This window comes from Pipistrellus hanaki (assembly GCF_964339955.1).
Source record: "Pipistrellus hanaki genome assembly, chromosome: 9".
NCBI classification, from domain to species: domain Eukaryota; kingdom Metazoa; phylum Chordata; class Mammalia; order Chiroptera; family Vespertilionidae; genus Pipistrellus; species Pipistrellus hanaki.
Window position 1 is genome coordinate 8,661,652 of NC_140511.1, and position 15,234 is coordinate 8,676,885.

Consider the following 15,234-nt stretch of genomic DNA (forward strand, 5'->3'; position numbering starts at 1 on the left):
CCCCCCCACTCTGGCCTGTGGTCTGCGGGCGGGCTGACCTCTTCCTTCCCACGTCTGCCTCCCTGGGAGGCCACGCCAGCTTCTCCTCCGCCTCTCCCTCCTGCTTCTGCGAGCCCATCGCGTCTCCCGGGGACTGATATTCTCTCTCCCTCTCTCCCTCCCTTCCTCTCCTCTCCTCTCCTCTCCTCTCCTCTCCTCTCCTCTCCTCTCCTCTCCTCTCCTCTCCTCTCCTCTCCTCTCCTCTCCTCTCCTCTCCTCTCCTCTCCTCTCTCTCTCCCTCTCTCTCTCTCCCTCTCTCTTTCTCTCTCTCTCTTTCTCTCTCTCTCTCTCTCTCTCTCTCTCTCTCTCTCTCTCTCTCTCTCTCTCTCTCTCTCTCTCTCTCTCCCTCTCCCTCTCTTGGTTTGGCTTTACCAGTAACACACATTTACACACATTCGGCCCGAGTCCAGACCACAAGAGGGAAGAAGGCTGAGTGTAAGCAGCACACAGCCATGGTTCTGCCCTCCCCGGGCACGCGGAGGGCTTGGCGGGAGGAACCAGGACCTGCAGCCTCGGCTTGTGGCCCCCAGACTGCCGTCCTGACCAGAGGCCTCGGGCTGGTGAGCCCCGGACACAACCCCCCCCCCCCCCCCCCCCCGCCCCACAGCACTGCCTTCCCGGCGGGTGGTGCCTGGCCTTGTGCGATGCCCTGGCCTTGGGCAGGCCTCTCAGCTCCCAGCTGCTTCTATGCCGGGACGCCGGCTCCGATATGTAAGCCAACGCTCAGAGCCAGGTGTCTGCCCGGCGGTGTGGCTCATGGATAGAGCGTCGGCCCTTGGACTGAAGGATCCTGGGTTAGATTACAGTCAAAGGCAACCCTTGGGTTGCAGGTTCTCTGGCCCTGGTCAGGGTACATGCAGGAGGCAACCAACCCATGTGTCTCTCACATCAATGTTTCTCTGTCTCTCTTCCTACTTCCACTTTCTCTTGGGGGGAAAAAATTATTAACAAATATAAATAAATAAATAAAATAAATCAGGTATCTGACATTCACATTCTAGTATACTCAGCAAAACTATTAGCTCAGATCACAGTTTCCAGGGGACTGATTGGCTGGGGGCTGGGTGATGGCTGGGTGAGATGTGAGGACTGAGTGGGAGCTGAGTGGGGGCTGGGTGGGGGCTGGGTGAGGGCTGGGTGAGGGCTGGGGGCTAGGTGGAGGATGGGTGAGGGCTGGGGGCTGGGTGATGGCTGGGTGAGGTGTGAGGGTTGAGTGGGAGCTGAGTGGGGGCTGGGTGAGGGCTGGGGGCTGGGTGTGGCTGGGTGAGGGCTGGGAGCTGGGTGAGGGCTGGGGGCTAGGTGGAGGATGGGTGAGGGCTGGGGGCTGGGTGATGGCTGGGTGAGGTGTGAGGGCTGAGTGGGTGCTGGGTGGGGGCTGGGTGAGGGCTGGGGGCTGGGTGATGGCTGGGTGAGGTGTGAGGGCTGGGTGGGTGCTGGGTGGGTGCTGGGTGAGGGCTGGGGGCTGGGTGTGGCTGGGTGAGGGCTGGGGGCTGGGTGAGGGCTGGGGGCTAGGTGGAGGATGGGTGAGGGCTGGGGGCTGGGTGAGGTATGAGGGCTGAGAGGGTGCTGGGTGGGGGCTGGATGAGGTGGGTGGGAGCCCGGGCGCTGGGTGAGGTGCCGTGTCCCTGCAGGTGAGGATGCCGTCAGCACCCTGGGCCTGATCCTGGGCGTGGGGCTCTCGCTGCTGCTCATGTCCATCCTGGGCTACAGCCTGGCCAAGTGGTACCAGCGCGGGTACTGCTGGGAGGGTGAGTGCGCCCCCGCAGCAGCTGGGAGGGGCGGGGCCATGCAAAGTGCTTCCTGTGGTGGCCGCGGTGGTTGAGGCCTGGGCGGCTGAGCCCTGGGTGGGGGAGAGGGCTGGGGTGTGGGGACTCCTGTCCCCCAGGAGCAGCCCGCTCCCTCCCCTCGCAGGGCCTCAGGGTGTGTCCCTGGCCTGTGTGGGTCCCGAGGCCGCCCCTGAGCGGCCGGTGCTTCCGCCCGGAGCCTCCTGAGATGTGGTGTGACAGTCCCACCCAGGACATGCCCGCCTTCCCGCGGACCGGAGAGCGGGCACGCGGGCTGCAGGAGGGAGAGAACACTCCCAGGTCCCACGAGTGTTTACTGAACACCTACTATGCGCCAGTGCACCTTCCCCAAGATGCTTTCTTTTAAAATTCCATGCAGGGACGACATTCTTGGTCTGTGGTTTATAGATGAGGATGTGAGGGCAGTCAGGACAGTTAGGGGCCTGGACTGAAGCCAAGTCTGCTCTTTGGGGCTCCGAGCTAGGACTGCTTCCTTCCCTTCCCAGGGACCCCCAGTGGCAGATCTGCCCCCTAAAAGTTGAAGATTCAGTTTGTGAAGATGGGGCAGGGGGCAGGAGGCAGAAGCTGCAGGAAGCTGCCCTCCTGAGGCCCAGAGCAGCCTATACCCCCCCCCCCCAACTGGGCAGGGTGAGGAGCAGGGTGAGGATGAGGGGCACGGTGGCTCGAGGCGACAGGCACGGCCCCTGCGCACTGACCTCTCTCTCTGCGCTGTCTTCCTAGGGCCTAGCTTCGTCTTCAACTTGTACCAGATCCGGTGAGTAGACCAGGGCAGGTGGGCGGGGAGGGGCGGGGAAGGTGCTGGAGAAAACCTCAGGGGCGCCCAAACTTGCCCCCCTCCTGCCCCCTCCCTGTCCCCCAGGCCTACAGGAGAAAAGGAAGGAGCCAGGGTCCACTTAGAACATCCCATGGCCAAGAACTTGAACATGGACAAGCCCATGCAGGAGCCTGGCCACAGGGATCCTCTTAGCATCCCCCCTCCCACTTGCCCCCTTCCCCCCCACTCCCCCTCGTGCGGCCTGTCCTGCCGGCCCGGCCTCCCTCTGCAGGAGGCCTGCTGTGCCCGTGCAGGGTCCGAGGCCCCAGGCTCAGGCCTCTGTCTTCAGGTCTGACCACAGCACAGCCTCAGGCAGCACGTGGTGCTGAAAGGGGGGAGCAGAGAAAGACATTCGGGGTTCAGGGGCAGGAGTCAGGGCTCCCTTGGGCTGAGCCCTGGTCTCTCCGCCCAGGGCGGGCCTCTGTCTGAGGGAGGGCGCTCCCGGGAAAGGGGTCAGCGGGGCACCGGGCACTGCGGGAGGCCCTCCCGGCTCCATCCGCTGGCTCTCCCTCAGGCACCTGAAGGAGCTGGAGATGGGCCCCCCCTTCACCATCAGCGGCCGCCTCCGCGGCCCGGACGACGGCCACCTGCACTTCTCCAGCCGGCTCGTCTGACTGCAGCCCCGGCCGAGCCCCCGCGTGAGTGGGCTCTGGGGGAGCGCTGAGCGGGTTCGAGGTCCCAGCACGGCTCTCAGAAGTCCAGCACCCACACCGAGCACCGGACCGCGGGGAACCCGAGACCGCGTCACTCGCCGCCTTCGGGGAGCGGGCTCTGCGGGGTGACCTCAGAGACAGGGCTCGGCCAGGCTCTCCCCTCTTCCGCCCACTGAGCCACCCAGCCCCTGTCCTGCCCTTCTGTCCGGGGAGGTGCCATGTCTTTTTTACTTTATTTTCTTTTGTAAACACTTTTTTTTTTTTTTTTTTTTTTTTTTTTTTTTTTATTGATTTCAGAGAGGAAGGGAGAGGGGGTGAGAGAGATAGAAACATCAGTAAGAAAAACCTGGATCGGCTGCCTCCTGCACGCCCCCTTCTGGGATTGAACCCACAACCGTGGGCATGCGGCCTGACCGGGGATCCAGCCAGCAGCCTCCTAGGTCACAGGCCAGCACTCAGCCAGCTGAGCCACCTGCTGGGCGTGAGGAGTGTCTGTGTCTCATGGGATGGAAGCTTCCAGAACAGAGCTCTGTCTCCCCTTTGCTGAGGCGTGGGTCCCAGGTGCCCTGTCCAGGAAGCAGCTTTCTAGCGCTTCCTCCGGGACTTCCCAAGCTCAGGAGCCTGGGCCCATTCGCGGGCAGCTGGCCCCTTGGTCCGGGGGCTCTGAGCCGGGCCTGGCCCCCATTGTGGACAACAGCGCCTTCCCTGGGCACCGCCCCCCTTGGCCTGGGGTCCGGGAGAGCCAGGCCCGGGACAGAGTCCACAGGGCAGCAGTGGTTTCTTACAGGAACTACTGACCAGCCGCAGTGCCTCCAGACGGTTTTGGGGGAGTGCTGAGAACAGTCGGAACATGCTCCTGTCTTCAGGCTCCTGTGGAGGTGGGCGGGCGTGGGCAGAGCTGCCTCCTGGTTCTGCGTGCCCCAGGCAAGGCGGGCCCAGCGATGGGACTTAGTGAGGACATCCTGGCATGGGGAGAGGATATGGTCCCTCCCCAGAGGAAGGCCTGTTCCCAGGGGACCCTGTGCCTGGGGGAGGAGGCGGGGCATCCAGGAGGCCACGCCCTCTCCGCTCAGCCAGTGAGCAGCCGCCCCCCCACCCCCTCCCCCGCAGACCCCAGAGGGGATCCCATTCCAGTGCCCCAATCACCGCCCACCGCCTGTACCTGCTCCCACACCCCGCCCACCGCCTGTACCTGCTCCCACACCCTGCCCACCGCCTGTACCTGCTCCCACACCCTGCCCACCGCCTGTACCTGCTCCCACACCCTGCCCACCGCCTGTGCCTGCTCCCACACCCTGCCCACCACCTGTGCCTGCTCCCACACCCCGCCCACCACCTGTACCTGCTCCCACACCCTGCCCACCGCCCGTGCCTGCTCCCACACCCCGCCCACCGCCTGTACCTGCTCCCACACCCTGCCCACCGCCTGTACCTGCTCCCACACCCTGCCCACCGCCCGTACCTGCTCCCACACCCTGCCCACAGCCTGTACCTGCTCCCACACCCTGCCCACCGCCTGTACCTGCTCCCACACCCTGCCCACCGCCCGTGCCTGCTCCCACACCCTGCCCACCGCCTGTGCCTGCTCCCACACCCTGCCCACCGCCTGTGCCTGCTCCCACACCCTGCCCACCGCCTGTACCTGCTCCCACACCCTGCCCACCGCCTGTACCTGCTCCCACACCCTGCCCACCGCCCGTACCTGCTCGCACACCCTGCCCACAGCCCGTACCTGCTCCCACACCCTGCCCACGCCCGTGCCTGCTCCCACACCCTGCCCACAGCCCGTACCTGCTCCCACACCCTGCCCACAGCCTGTACCTGCTCCCACACCCTGCCCACAGCCTGTACCTGCTCCCACACCCTGCCCACAGCCTGTACCTGCTCCCACACCCTGCCCACAGCCTGTACCTGCTCCCACACCCTGCCCACCGCCCGTACCTGCTCCCACACCCTGCCCACAGCCTGTACCTGCTCCCACACCCTGCCCACTGCCTGTACCTGCTCCCACACCCTGCCCACCGCCTGTAGCAGCTCCCACACCCTGCCCACCGCCCTGGCCTGCTCCCACACCCTGCCCACCACCCGTACCTGCTCCCACACCCTGCCTACTAAAGCCTGCCCACCGCCTGTACCTGACCCCACACACTGCCCATTGCCTGTGTCTGCTTTCCTTGCAACTGACCAGCCAGTTTTGGGGGAGTGCTGAGAACAGTCGGAACATGCTCCTGTCTTCAGGCTCCTGTCGGGGTGGGCGGGCGTGGGCAGAGCTGCCTCCTGGTTCTCGTGCCCTGGGCGAGGCTGGCCATGCAGACAGGGCGGGCGTGGGGAGAGGACCCCAGCTAGACTGAGAAGCAGACCTCGCAGGGAGATGGAGGACCAGCAAGGCGGGGGGCAGCAGGGCACTGGCCTGTGCGTCAGCCCTTCTCCCTGGGACCTGAGACTCAGCCTGCACGTAGTAGGCTCTTTCTCATCCTGAGTTGCTCAGTCAGGGGAGTGAGCTCCTGGGCAGGGGGAGCAGTACAGGCTGCCCTGACGAAGCCGCGGTCAGAACCTGCAGCCACGGCCTCACTGCCCACACCCAGGGCGAGGCCCGCACACGCAGGGCCCAGGACAGGGCGGTGGAGGAGGGCGGTCACGGCCTCTGTCCTCCTGCCCCCTCTGTCCTGAGGCCCGGCTTCCTTCTTGCATTGGTTTCCAGAAGATTGCGTGGGGAGGGGCCTTGCTTCCCATTGGTTTATTCTCTCAGCGCAGCCAGGCACCCAGCCCAGGCCCTGCATTGGGAGGCCCAGCTACCCATCCTTGAAGAGGTGGGGGTGGGGCAGAGCCCAATCCCCCTTCCTCAAAGGCCAGGGAGGGGCAGGAGGGGAGATGGGCCTCTTTGCACCGTTTCTTGGATTTCCCCTCTGCGGCCTGGCCCTGCTCCTTCTCCTGGGCGCGGGCAGTGTATCCAGCCTCAGTGAGCCCTCACCCCTGCTCCGCGGGATGGGCCTGTGTCTGCGCCCAGGCAGCTGCTCCGGGCCCTGGGAGTGCTCAGGACGCAGCAGCCTGGGGACGCGGGGAGGGAGGGCACGGAGCCGGGTAAGGAGCCGGACAGCTGCCAGGGCCGGGGGAGCCGAGGGTATTTCCCATCCTCAGGAGCAGAACCGAGACTCGCTGCTTCCTCTTTCAGGGCCTCCTGCTGCCGTCCCTCCGCCGCTCTCCCGGCTCCTCAGTCTGCGTCCTTCCCCGCGCCGGCCGCGGGCCCAGGCCCCGGAGGGCTGCTCACCCGCGGGGTCCTAGGAGCAGGCCCGGGAGCAGGCCCCGGTGTGGCTGGGTGGCACTGTCCAGGCGCTCGGACCCAGGTCCATGCCAGGGCTGCTTCAGAACCTCCTCTCCTAGCCGTGCCACGGCCCCAGAGCCAGGGGGCAGTGGTGAGAGCCAGCAGTGCCGGGGCGGCCGTCTCCAGCCCCCTGTCACCTGTTCCCTTTAAAAAATATTTTTAATTGAGTTCCGAGAGGAAGGGAGAGGGAGAGGGCAAGGGGGAGAGGGAGAGAGAGAGAGAGAGAGAGAGAGAGAGAGAGAGAGAGAGAGAGAGAAATATCAATGAGAAGAGAGAACCATGGATCGGCTGCCTCCTGTACGCCCCACAGTAGGGACTGAGCCCACAACCCAGGCCTGTGCCCTGACCGGGAATCGAACTCGGACCCTCTAGTCCACAGGTCAATGCTCTATCCACTGAGCAGAGCCAGCTAGGGTTGACGAATTCTTCATAAACTCTGTCTATTAACCCCTTACCTGATGTATCATTGGCAAATATCTTCCTCTCAGGGCCTTTACCAGGGGCTCTCCTGCCTGGAGGGCCTGCCCCCACCCCACCCCTGGGGCTCGGGCCCCACCTTCCCGCGGCTGCCCAGGGACTCCAGACGTGACGCCGCGCACTCTGATCCTGGCCCAGGTCCACAGTGCCCCTGCACGGCCCCCACCAGGCCGCTGAGTAGAGAGGAGACACGGGGTGGGTGGGGGGGAGGCAGGCACACTGGGTGCTCGGCGAACACAACTGCAGCATAATGCCCGGCTGAGCTCTGCCACCTGAGAGGCGGCTGCCCGCCCCGGTGGTCAGCTCCTGGGGCGGCTCTGTCTTTCTCAGCCTTGGGTGTCACTGACCAGCACCCAAGACCGTGTGCCTCCACCCAACCCTCTCTGCCCAGAGGCAGGGGCCCTGGGGTTGGCTGACACCCTCCTCGGGCAGGACAGCCTCAGGCCGGGCGCTCTGCTCAGGCCGAGGAGCGGAATGACTTTCTCCGATCTGTGCTCACTTCCGCCTCCTCGGCCCCCACCGGCTGCGGTGCCTGTGGGAGCACTCCCGCGCTGTCTCCTTCCCCGGGGCCCCGGGTGCTGAGAAGGGGTTCCGGAAGTCCGGGCTCCAGCCCCGCCCTCAGCGCTGCCCGTCTCCCTCTCCCCTTGTCCGTTCTCCTGGTTCCTGCCGGCTCCTCCTCGGGGCGCCCATGACTCACACACACTCTGGCTTCCTCTTCCCTCCATTGTACGCTTTCATAGGACGCCCCCGGGACGGTGCGAGGAGCTTGGGGTCCCGCTGCTCGCAGACCTGCTCTCTCCTGTCTAACGGCCGCTGCCTGCAGGCCACAGACCTGCTCTCCTGCCTGATGGCCGCTGCCTGCAGGCCACAGACCTGCTCTCCTGACTGATGGCTGCTGCCTACAGGCCACAGACCTGCTCTCCTGTCTGATGGCCGCTGTCTGCAGGTGACAGACCTGCTCTCCTGTCTGATGGCCGCTGCCTGCGGGCCACAGACCTGCTCTCCTGTCTGATGGCCGCTGTCTGCAGGCACAGACCTGCTCTCCTCTCTGATGGCCGCTGTCTGCAGGTGACAGACCTGCTCTCCTGTCTGATGGCCGCTGCCTGCAGGCTACAGAGCTGCTCTCCTGTCTGATGGCCGCTGCCTGCGGGCACAGACCTGCTCTTCTGACTGACGGCCGCTGTCTGCAGGCCACTGGGTGCCGGGCCTGAGCTCTGGCCACAGCAGCAGCGGTTCCGGAATCACGTGGAAGGAGCCCCGTCTCTTCGAGGACGCTAGGGCTTTGCTTCGTCTCTGGTCCAGTCCTGGGGCTCTGCACACCCAAGCCATCCATTTCCTCTTCTCATCCTGCACCTGTTCATTCCGTGGCCCCTGAGGCTCAGCTCCGGGCCCACAGCCCACCGGTGACGCTTTCTATGTGAGGGACAGCCTAAGGCTGGCCAGACAGAGGCTGGGCGGGAGGCGGGCTCTGCAGCTGGTCTCTCGCGGTCAGAAGGGCCGTGCCCCCTGCCAGGGGCCGCGGAGGGCCCAGCACCGGTAATGCCTCTGCCCGAGGGGCCTGCAAACCAGGGTGGGAGCTGATGGAGAATTGCTACAATGGAGGGTTTTTTTTGTTTGTTTGTTTTTTAAATATATTTGTATTGATTCCAGAGAGGAGGGAGAGGGAGAGGGAGAGAAAGAAACACCAATGATGAGAGAGAATTATTGATCGGCGGCCACCTGCACGCCCCCCCACTGGGATTGAGCCACAACCCAGACACATGTCCTGACCGGGAATCGAACCGTGACCTCCTGGTTCGCAGTTTGATGCTCACTCACTGAGCCACACTGCTGGACTTGTTACTATGTTTTTAAAACTGCTTAGTGACAAAAATAACCAAAAAGCCCTTCAAAAACAGTGATAGCTAAGAAGACCTGGTACAAAACAGGAAGCCAGCGGCCTGGCGACTTCTCACACGCGAGGACAGAAGTGAGACGTCCCGCCTGCCCCGGGAGCAGCGGCCGGCAAAACGGGGAGGGGGGGCGGCTGGGGCCCTGCCGGGGACGAGTCCTGGCTTCTCACTGCCCAGGCGGCAGGGCCCGGGGGCTGGTGTGTCTGCTGTTAAACGTGGGGGAGGGCGGGGGAGGAGGGGGAGGAGGAGGGAGAGAGACACAGGAGGGACACTGAGCAGCGGAGCTGGTGACTTCAGCTCCCAACGCCGGGGCGGGCAGGCGCAGACACGTGCCCTGCATGTGCCCTGCGTGTGCCCTGCTTGTGCCCTGCGTGTGCCCTGCGTGTGCCCTGCGTGTGCCGTGCGGCCCAGAGGAGGAGAGGGGTCCCTGCTTCCCCGGGGCCGGCCCAGCAGGCGCGGTGAGTGAGGCTGAAGGCAGCGGCCCCGTGCTGAGGGCCTTCACGTCCCGCCCTGCCCCCTGACCCCCCATGTGGCCGGCAGCCTGAGCTCCTGGCCCCTGAGGCCACGGAGAGAGGGAAGGGCAGGGGTGAGGGAAGGGCCGGGGTGAGGGCAGGGCCACAGCCGTCTGACTATTCCTGCTGACAGAGAAGAGGCTCTCCCGGCCCGGGACCAGAGGGCGAGGCCGGCTGCAGAGAGGAGCCTCGATCAGCCCCCGACTCAGAAAGGAGGCACATTTGGGACAGACAGGGTGGCTGTGCTCGGACCCTCACACACACACACACACACACACACACTCATGCACACACACACACACACACACACACGTACACATACACATACACATACACAGACACACACTCACAGACACTCACTCACAGACACACACACATGCGCACACACATGCAGACACACACAGAGACAGACACACAGACACACACACACATGCACACAAAGACACACATGCACATGCCCACACAGACACACACACATATACACACACAGAGAGACACACACTCACAGACACACACACAGACACACACACTCACACAGACACACACACACACATGTACACACACATAGACACAGACACACACACACACACACACACATGCACACACACAGACACTCACACACACAGACAGACACACACACACGCCCCGGGAGTTTCTCTCAGGACGCTGCCCCTCTCCCCCAGGCGGGCTGAGCTGAGTCACAGGCGGGGAGGTCGGCCCTGGTCATGGGTCTGAGCCCCCGGAGGCCGGGCTGGCCCTCCCGTCCCCTGTGACCCTTTGCTCGCCTGCGTGTGGCTTCTCGCCCTCGTGTGTGTAGAACCGGCCCGGGCGAGGGCCGCGCAGATGGCGGTGCCCTGCACGCTGCTCTCCACGCTGCGGCAGGACTGGAGCGCACGCCCCTGGGCTCACCCGTCCCCGCGGGCCGGCTCAGGCGGTGACAGGCGGCCCCGGCCGGTGTCGGTTACAATAGGTGAAAACAGCAGGGAGGGAAGAGGCTGCGTTTCAACGGTGACCAGCCTGACGGAAAAACGTGAGATTAAATGCATGTGCATCAGCTCTCTTCGGCTTCCTCTCATCTCCCGCGAGCCTCCATGGGCCTCCGGCTGCCGTGGCCACGCTGCAGCGCCTGGAACACCGCCTCCCCCGCCCCGGTCCCGGTGAGGCAGCCCCTGCTGTGCGCGGTGCACCCACGTGTGCTGCAGCCAGACACTGGCCGGTGTGCGGGGGCAGAAATGGAGGCGCTTCCGCCCCCAGGAGCCCGCAGGGAGCTCAGCACGGACTGCAGTCCCGCAATACGCCGGGGCATGGAGAGGTCAGGTGGAAGGTGACTCTCCCATTTGGTGGATGAGAAGACCGAGGCCCAGAGCCAACACACAGACTCTGTCAAAAAAAAAAAACCAGACAGGCCCTCGCCGGTGTGGGTCAGTGGATAGAGCGTGGGCCTGCAGACTGAAGAGTCCCGGGGTTGATCCCGGTTGAGGGCAGGTACCTCCGCTGCAGGCTTCCAGCCCTGGTTGGAGGCATGTGGGAGGCAGCCAATCCATGTGTCTCTCACATCGGTGTTCCTCCCTGCCTCTCCCTCTCCCTTCCGTCTCTAAAATTCAATGGGAATACATCCTTGGGTGAGGAAGAAAGAAGGAAAGAAAGAAAGAAAGAAAGAAAGAAAGAAAGAAAGAAAGAAAGAAAGAAAGGAAGGAAGAAAGGAAGGAGGAAGGAAGGAAGGGGACACATGACTGAGCTGGGAGCCCAGGACCTGGGCCTCTGGGCCAGGCCAGCCTCCGTTCTCCCGTCCGAGGCCCTTCCTGCTCTCGGCATCTCGGACCACCCACCAGCAGGAAGCCCACTCCGTGGACAATGCCACCCCCTTCTGAGGGAGGGGAGGGGAGGGCCCGCCCCCCTCATGCCACGCATCCTGCTGGGGTGCCCCTCTCCACGTGAGGTCCCATGCCCCATGTGTGAATAGTGGGCTCCAATCTTAGAAGCTCCCAGTTCCGGGAGGAGTCTCCAACCCCACTCAGCAATATTTAATAAACACATACTTGACTTCTTTCAACCCAGGCCACCGCATTTGCACTTGACACCTCAGCTGCCCCTTGCCCCTTCCCTCCCCCTTCCTGTCCCTTCCCTCCCCCTTCCTGTCCCTTCCCTCCCCCTTCCTGTCCCTTCCCTCCCCCTGCCCTCCCCCTTCCTGTCCCTTCCCTCCCCCTTCCTGTCCCTTCCCTCCCCCTTCCTGTCCCTTCCCTCCCCCTGCCCTCCCCCTTCCTGTCCCTTCCCTCCCCCTTCCTGTCCCTTCCCTCCCCCTTCCTGTCCCTTCCCTCCCCCTTCCTGTCCCTTCCCTCCCCCTTCCTGTCCCTTCCCTCCCCTTCTGTTTTTCCCCTGTCCCTCCCAGCCCCTTCCTGTTTTGTTCCTGTACTTTCCCGCCCCTTCCTGTCCCTTCCCACCCCTTGGAGATGCCTATGGACGGCTCCCTCCCTCACAACACAGGCAGGAGCCCCTGTCCCCCTACCAGCCCCCCTCTGAACCCAGCAGTTCCCAGCTCCCCTCACCCCCTCAGCCTCAGCACCCACTGCACGGCAGCCTGAGCGGCAGGGGTCAGCACCCTCAGGCTGCCTCAGCCACGGGGTTCAGGGGCTGGGGACCAGGTCCTGCTCCTGTGCTCAGGGGGTACTTGAGGGCTCTGTGCTCCCAGGAGGGAGGGCAGGAAGTTCCCTCCTCCCTCCCTCCCTCCCCCTCCCTCCCTTCCTTCCTTCTTCCTTCCCTCCCTCCTGCTTTCCTCCTTCCTTCCTTCTTTCCTTCCTCCATGCCTCCTTCCTTCCTCCTTCCTTCCTTCCTTCCCTCCCTCCCTCCCTCCCTCCCTCCCTCCCTCCCTCCCTCTTCCCTCCCTCCCCCCTCCCTCCCTCCCTTCCTTCTTCCTTCCCTCCCTCCTGCTTTCCTCCTTCCTTCCTTCTTTCCTTCCTTCATGCCTCCTTCCTTCCTCCTTCCTTCCTTCCCTCCCTCCCTCCCTCCCTCCCTCCCTCCTCCCTCCCTCCTCCCTCCCTCCCTCCCTTCCTTCTTCCTTCCCTCCCTCCTGCTTTCCTCCTTCCTTCTTTCCTTCCTCCATGCCTCCTTCCTTCCTCCTTCCTTCCTTCCTTCCCTCCCTCCCTCCCTCCCTCCCTCCCTCCCTTCCTTCCTTCCCTCCCTCCCTCCCTCCCTCCCTCCCTCCTTCCTTCCCTCCCTCCCTCCCTCCTTCCTCCGCTCCCTCCCTCCTTCAGCAAATGCAAACAGAGGCCTCCTCTGTGCTCTGGGGCCTGGGAGTGCAGAGTGAGCCCTCACAGGCCTCCTCTTCTACTGGGAGAGCCCCACTCTGAGCCAGCACACACCGCGGTCCTAGGACCTAGCGCTCCAGGCCGGCTGGTGAGGAGAGCAGCGGGTCTAGGGGGTGGGGCAGAGGTGGGGAGGGCGCCGGGCAGGGGATTGGCAAAGGCCTGGCCAAGGAGGCTCCATCGGGGAAACACGTCAGTAACACGGGGAAGGGCCCGGGGGAGGCCTGGGAAGAACAGGGCCGGACCCGGACAGGCCCCGGGGAGTGCGGGAGGAGGTCAGGCCAGTGGGCAGACACCAGCTCTTTTGCACTTGAACCTGTGTCCGGCCAAAGGAGGGGCTTCCAGCAGAGGGTTCACATGCCTGAGTTCTACTTGACAAAGACCACACTGTCACGGCCCCAGACTAAGCATGCTGCGCAAATCACACTCTCTTTTATTTTTAAAGTAGATTTGTATTGGTTTCAGAGAGGAAGGGAGAGAGGTAGAAGAATCATTGACGAGAGAGAATCATGGATCGGCTGCCTCCTGCACGCCCCACTACTGGTGATCAAGTCCAGAACCCAGGCATGTGCCCTGACCGGGAATTGAACTGTGACCTCTTGGGTCATAGGTCGAGGCTGAAGCCCTGAGGCACGCGGGCCGGGCACCCTGCTTTGTAAAGAGCGCACTGACTGCTGCCCTAGACTGAGTGTGCCACGCGGCCGCTTCGATGGGACCGAGGAGCAGGGGGCCGCGGCGCCGTGGTCCCTGAGGCGGAGGGTGGTGGCCTGGCGGGACAGCGCGGGTGGGAACGGGTTTGGATGGTCCTGTTTGGGAGGCAGAGCTGGCAGGACCTTCCCGGGGGGTCAGTGGGAGTGAGGGGAACGGCGGGGGGCTGGGCACCGTGTCCTCCGGAGGGAGGCCTGGGGGCCAGGGGCGTGGGAGGCAGGACATCGTCAGGGCCAGAGGCTCTCCGGCAGCCAGCGGAGCTGTGAGGAGGCTGCGGGGTTCCGGGGAGAAGCCCTGCGGGGCTGTGGGGGAGCCCTCAGCATCCAGGGGGCATGGAAAGGTGTGAGGGGGGCCAACTGCAACCAGAAAGAGTCCTCCCCAAACAACCCTCTGGCACTGGACCCTGCACCGCCCGGCCCCGGAACTGCGGGGTGGTGTCTCTGGCCCGCGCCCGCGGCAGGCAGCCTGACCGGCGGACACCTCGTCCCGCTCCGCCTCTCCGCTCCCCTGGGGCACGAGTGACCGTGAAGACCTGGTTTGCTTACGCAGGGATCCCCGAATCAGGCCGCGTCCCACCAGCGATGGTGAGAGCTGTGCACGGAGGGGCTGCTGGGCGGGGGAGCTGTGAGCAGAGGAGAAAGCGGCATTTAGACCATCACCGTCTCTGGGAGGAAACGGCCAGGGTGCCGTGGTGCCCGGCCTCCTCTGCGGGGCTGGAGGGCCTGTGGCGGCCGAGGTCCGTCTTGGGGGCGATGGGCCCTGGTTTGCCTCCCGGGCTGTACAGGGTGCCACGGCCGGCCCCCTCACACCACCCCCGCCCTGCCCCCGCCCCCGCCCTCGGGTGGCATTTAGGCTCTTCATGGAACTTGTCGCTGATTAGAACGTAGTCGTTAGTCTCGTATTAGCTTGATGTTTATCTTCATAACCAACGGGGCCTCCCTGAACCGGGGCCTCCCTGAACCGGGGCCTCTCGGCTCCCCACTGGGCCCTGGGCCGGGCCCTGCCTGGCTCAGCGAGCCTGACACCGAGCCTCTGGAGGAAAGCAATGCCTTCAGCCAGACCCTGCCCCTCCTTCCCCGCTCACTCTACCTGTGACCCCCGCCCCCCGGGCAGTGCCGACGGCCTCTCTGCCCTTTCTGAATGTCTGGGGGGGGGGGGCAGAGGAAGTCAAGACCAAGCTGTTAGTGAGAAGAGGGGCTGCGGTCATTGATAAAACACAGTGACTTTTAAACCGTGGGTTTGCTTTAAAGAAACCCCCAAACGCGTGACCAGGGCAGGAAGCAGATGAGTCACGCCTCTCACCACACAGTCCTGGGGGCTGGCATTGATAACATCTGTACACACAGTTCAGCCTGCCGCGCCCCAGTACCAGGTGCCCGCGCCCCTGGGCTGCGCGCACAGGGGGCAGTGGTGTGGGCCCCGCCATGGCGTGTGTGCGGGGCAGGGGAGATATTTTGGGGAAGAGGAGCTATTGCAAAGCTGGGAAACCCAGTTCGCAGAATTTCCTCTCCCGTCGACGTGGGTTCATTTCCCCTCTCTCCCTGCGAAGAGGAACTTCCGTTAGCTGACGAAAGTGCAGAATCACACAGCCCGCAGGCTGGAAAGGCCCGCAGGGGGGCACTGGGTTTAATAGCACACGGGCCTCCTGCCGGGACTTCAGGCGCCTTCCCGAGAAGCCTGGCCCTCTCCCTGGCCCTCTGCCCCCGTCCG

General features: G+C 64.3%; 1 protein-coding gene and 1 long non-coding RNA gene across 2 annotated transcripts in view; one reads left to right on the forward strand and one right to left on the reverse strand.

Annotated features, from left to right (window-relative positions):
- LOC311628404 overlaps positions 1-15,234 on the reverse strand; it is a 446,163-nt gene that overhangs the window by 117,303 nt on the left and 313,626 nt on the right. The window lies entirely within an intron of this gene.
- On the forward strand, positions 1,559-3,375 carry SMIM35 (small integral membrane protein 35; the record flags this gene model as incomplete). The annotated part of the gene is made up of 4 exons (XM_084894022.1): positions 1,559-1,562; positions 1,671-1,787; positions 2,565-2,598; positions 3,173-3,375. The coding sequence occupies 4 exons, from the start codon at positions 1,559-1,561 to the stop codon at positions 3,270-3,272; spliced, it is 255 nt and encodes an 84-aa protein (XP_084750148.1). The 3' UTR covers positions 3,273-3,375.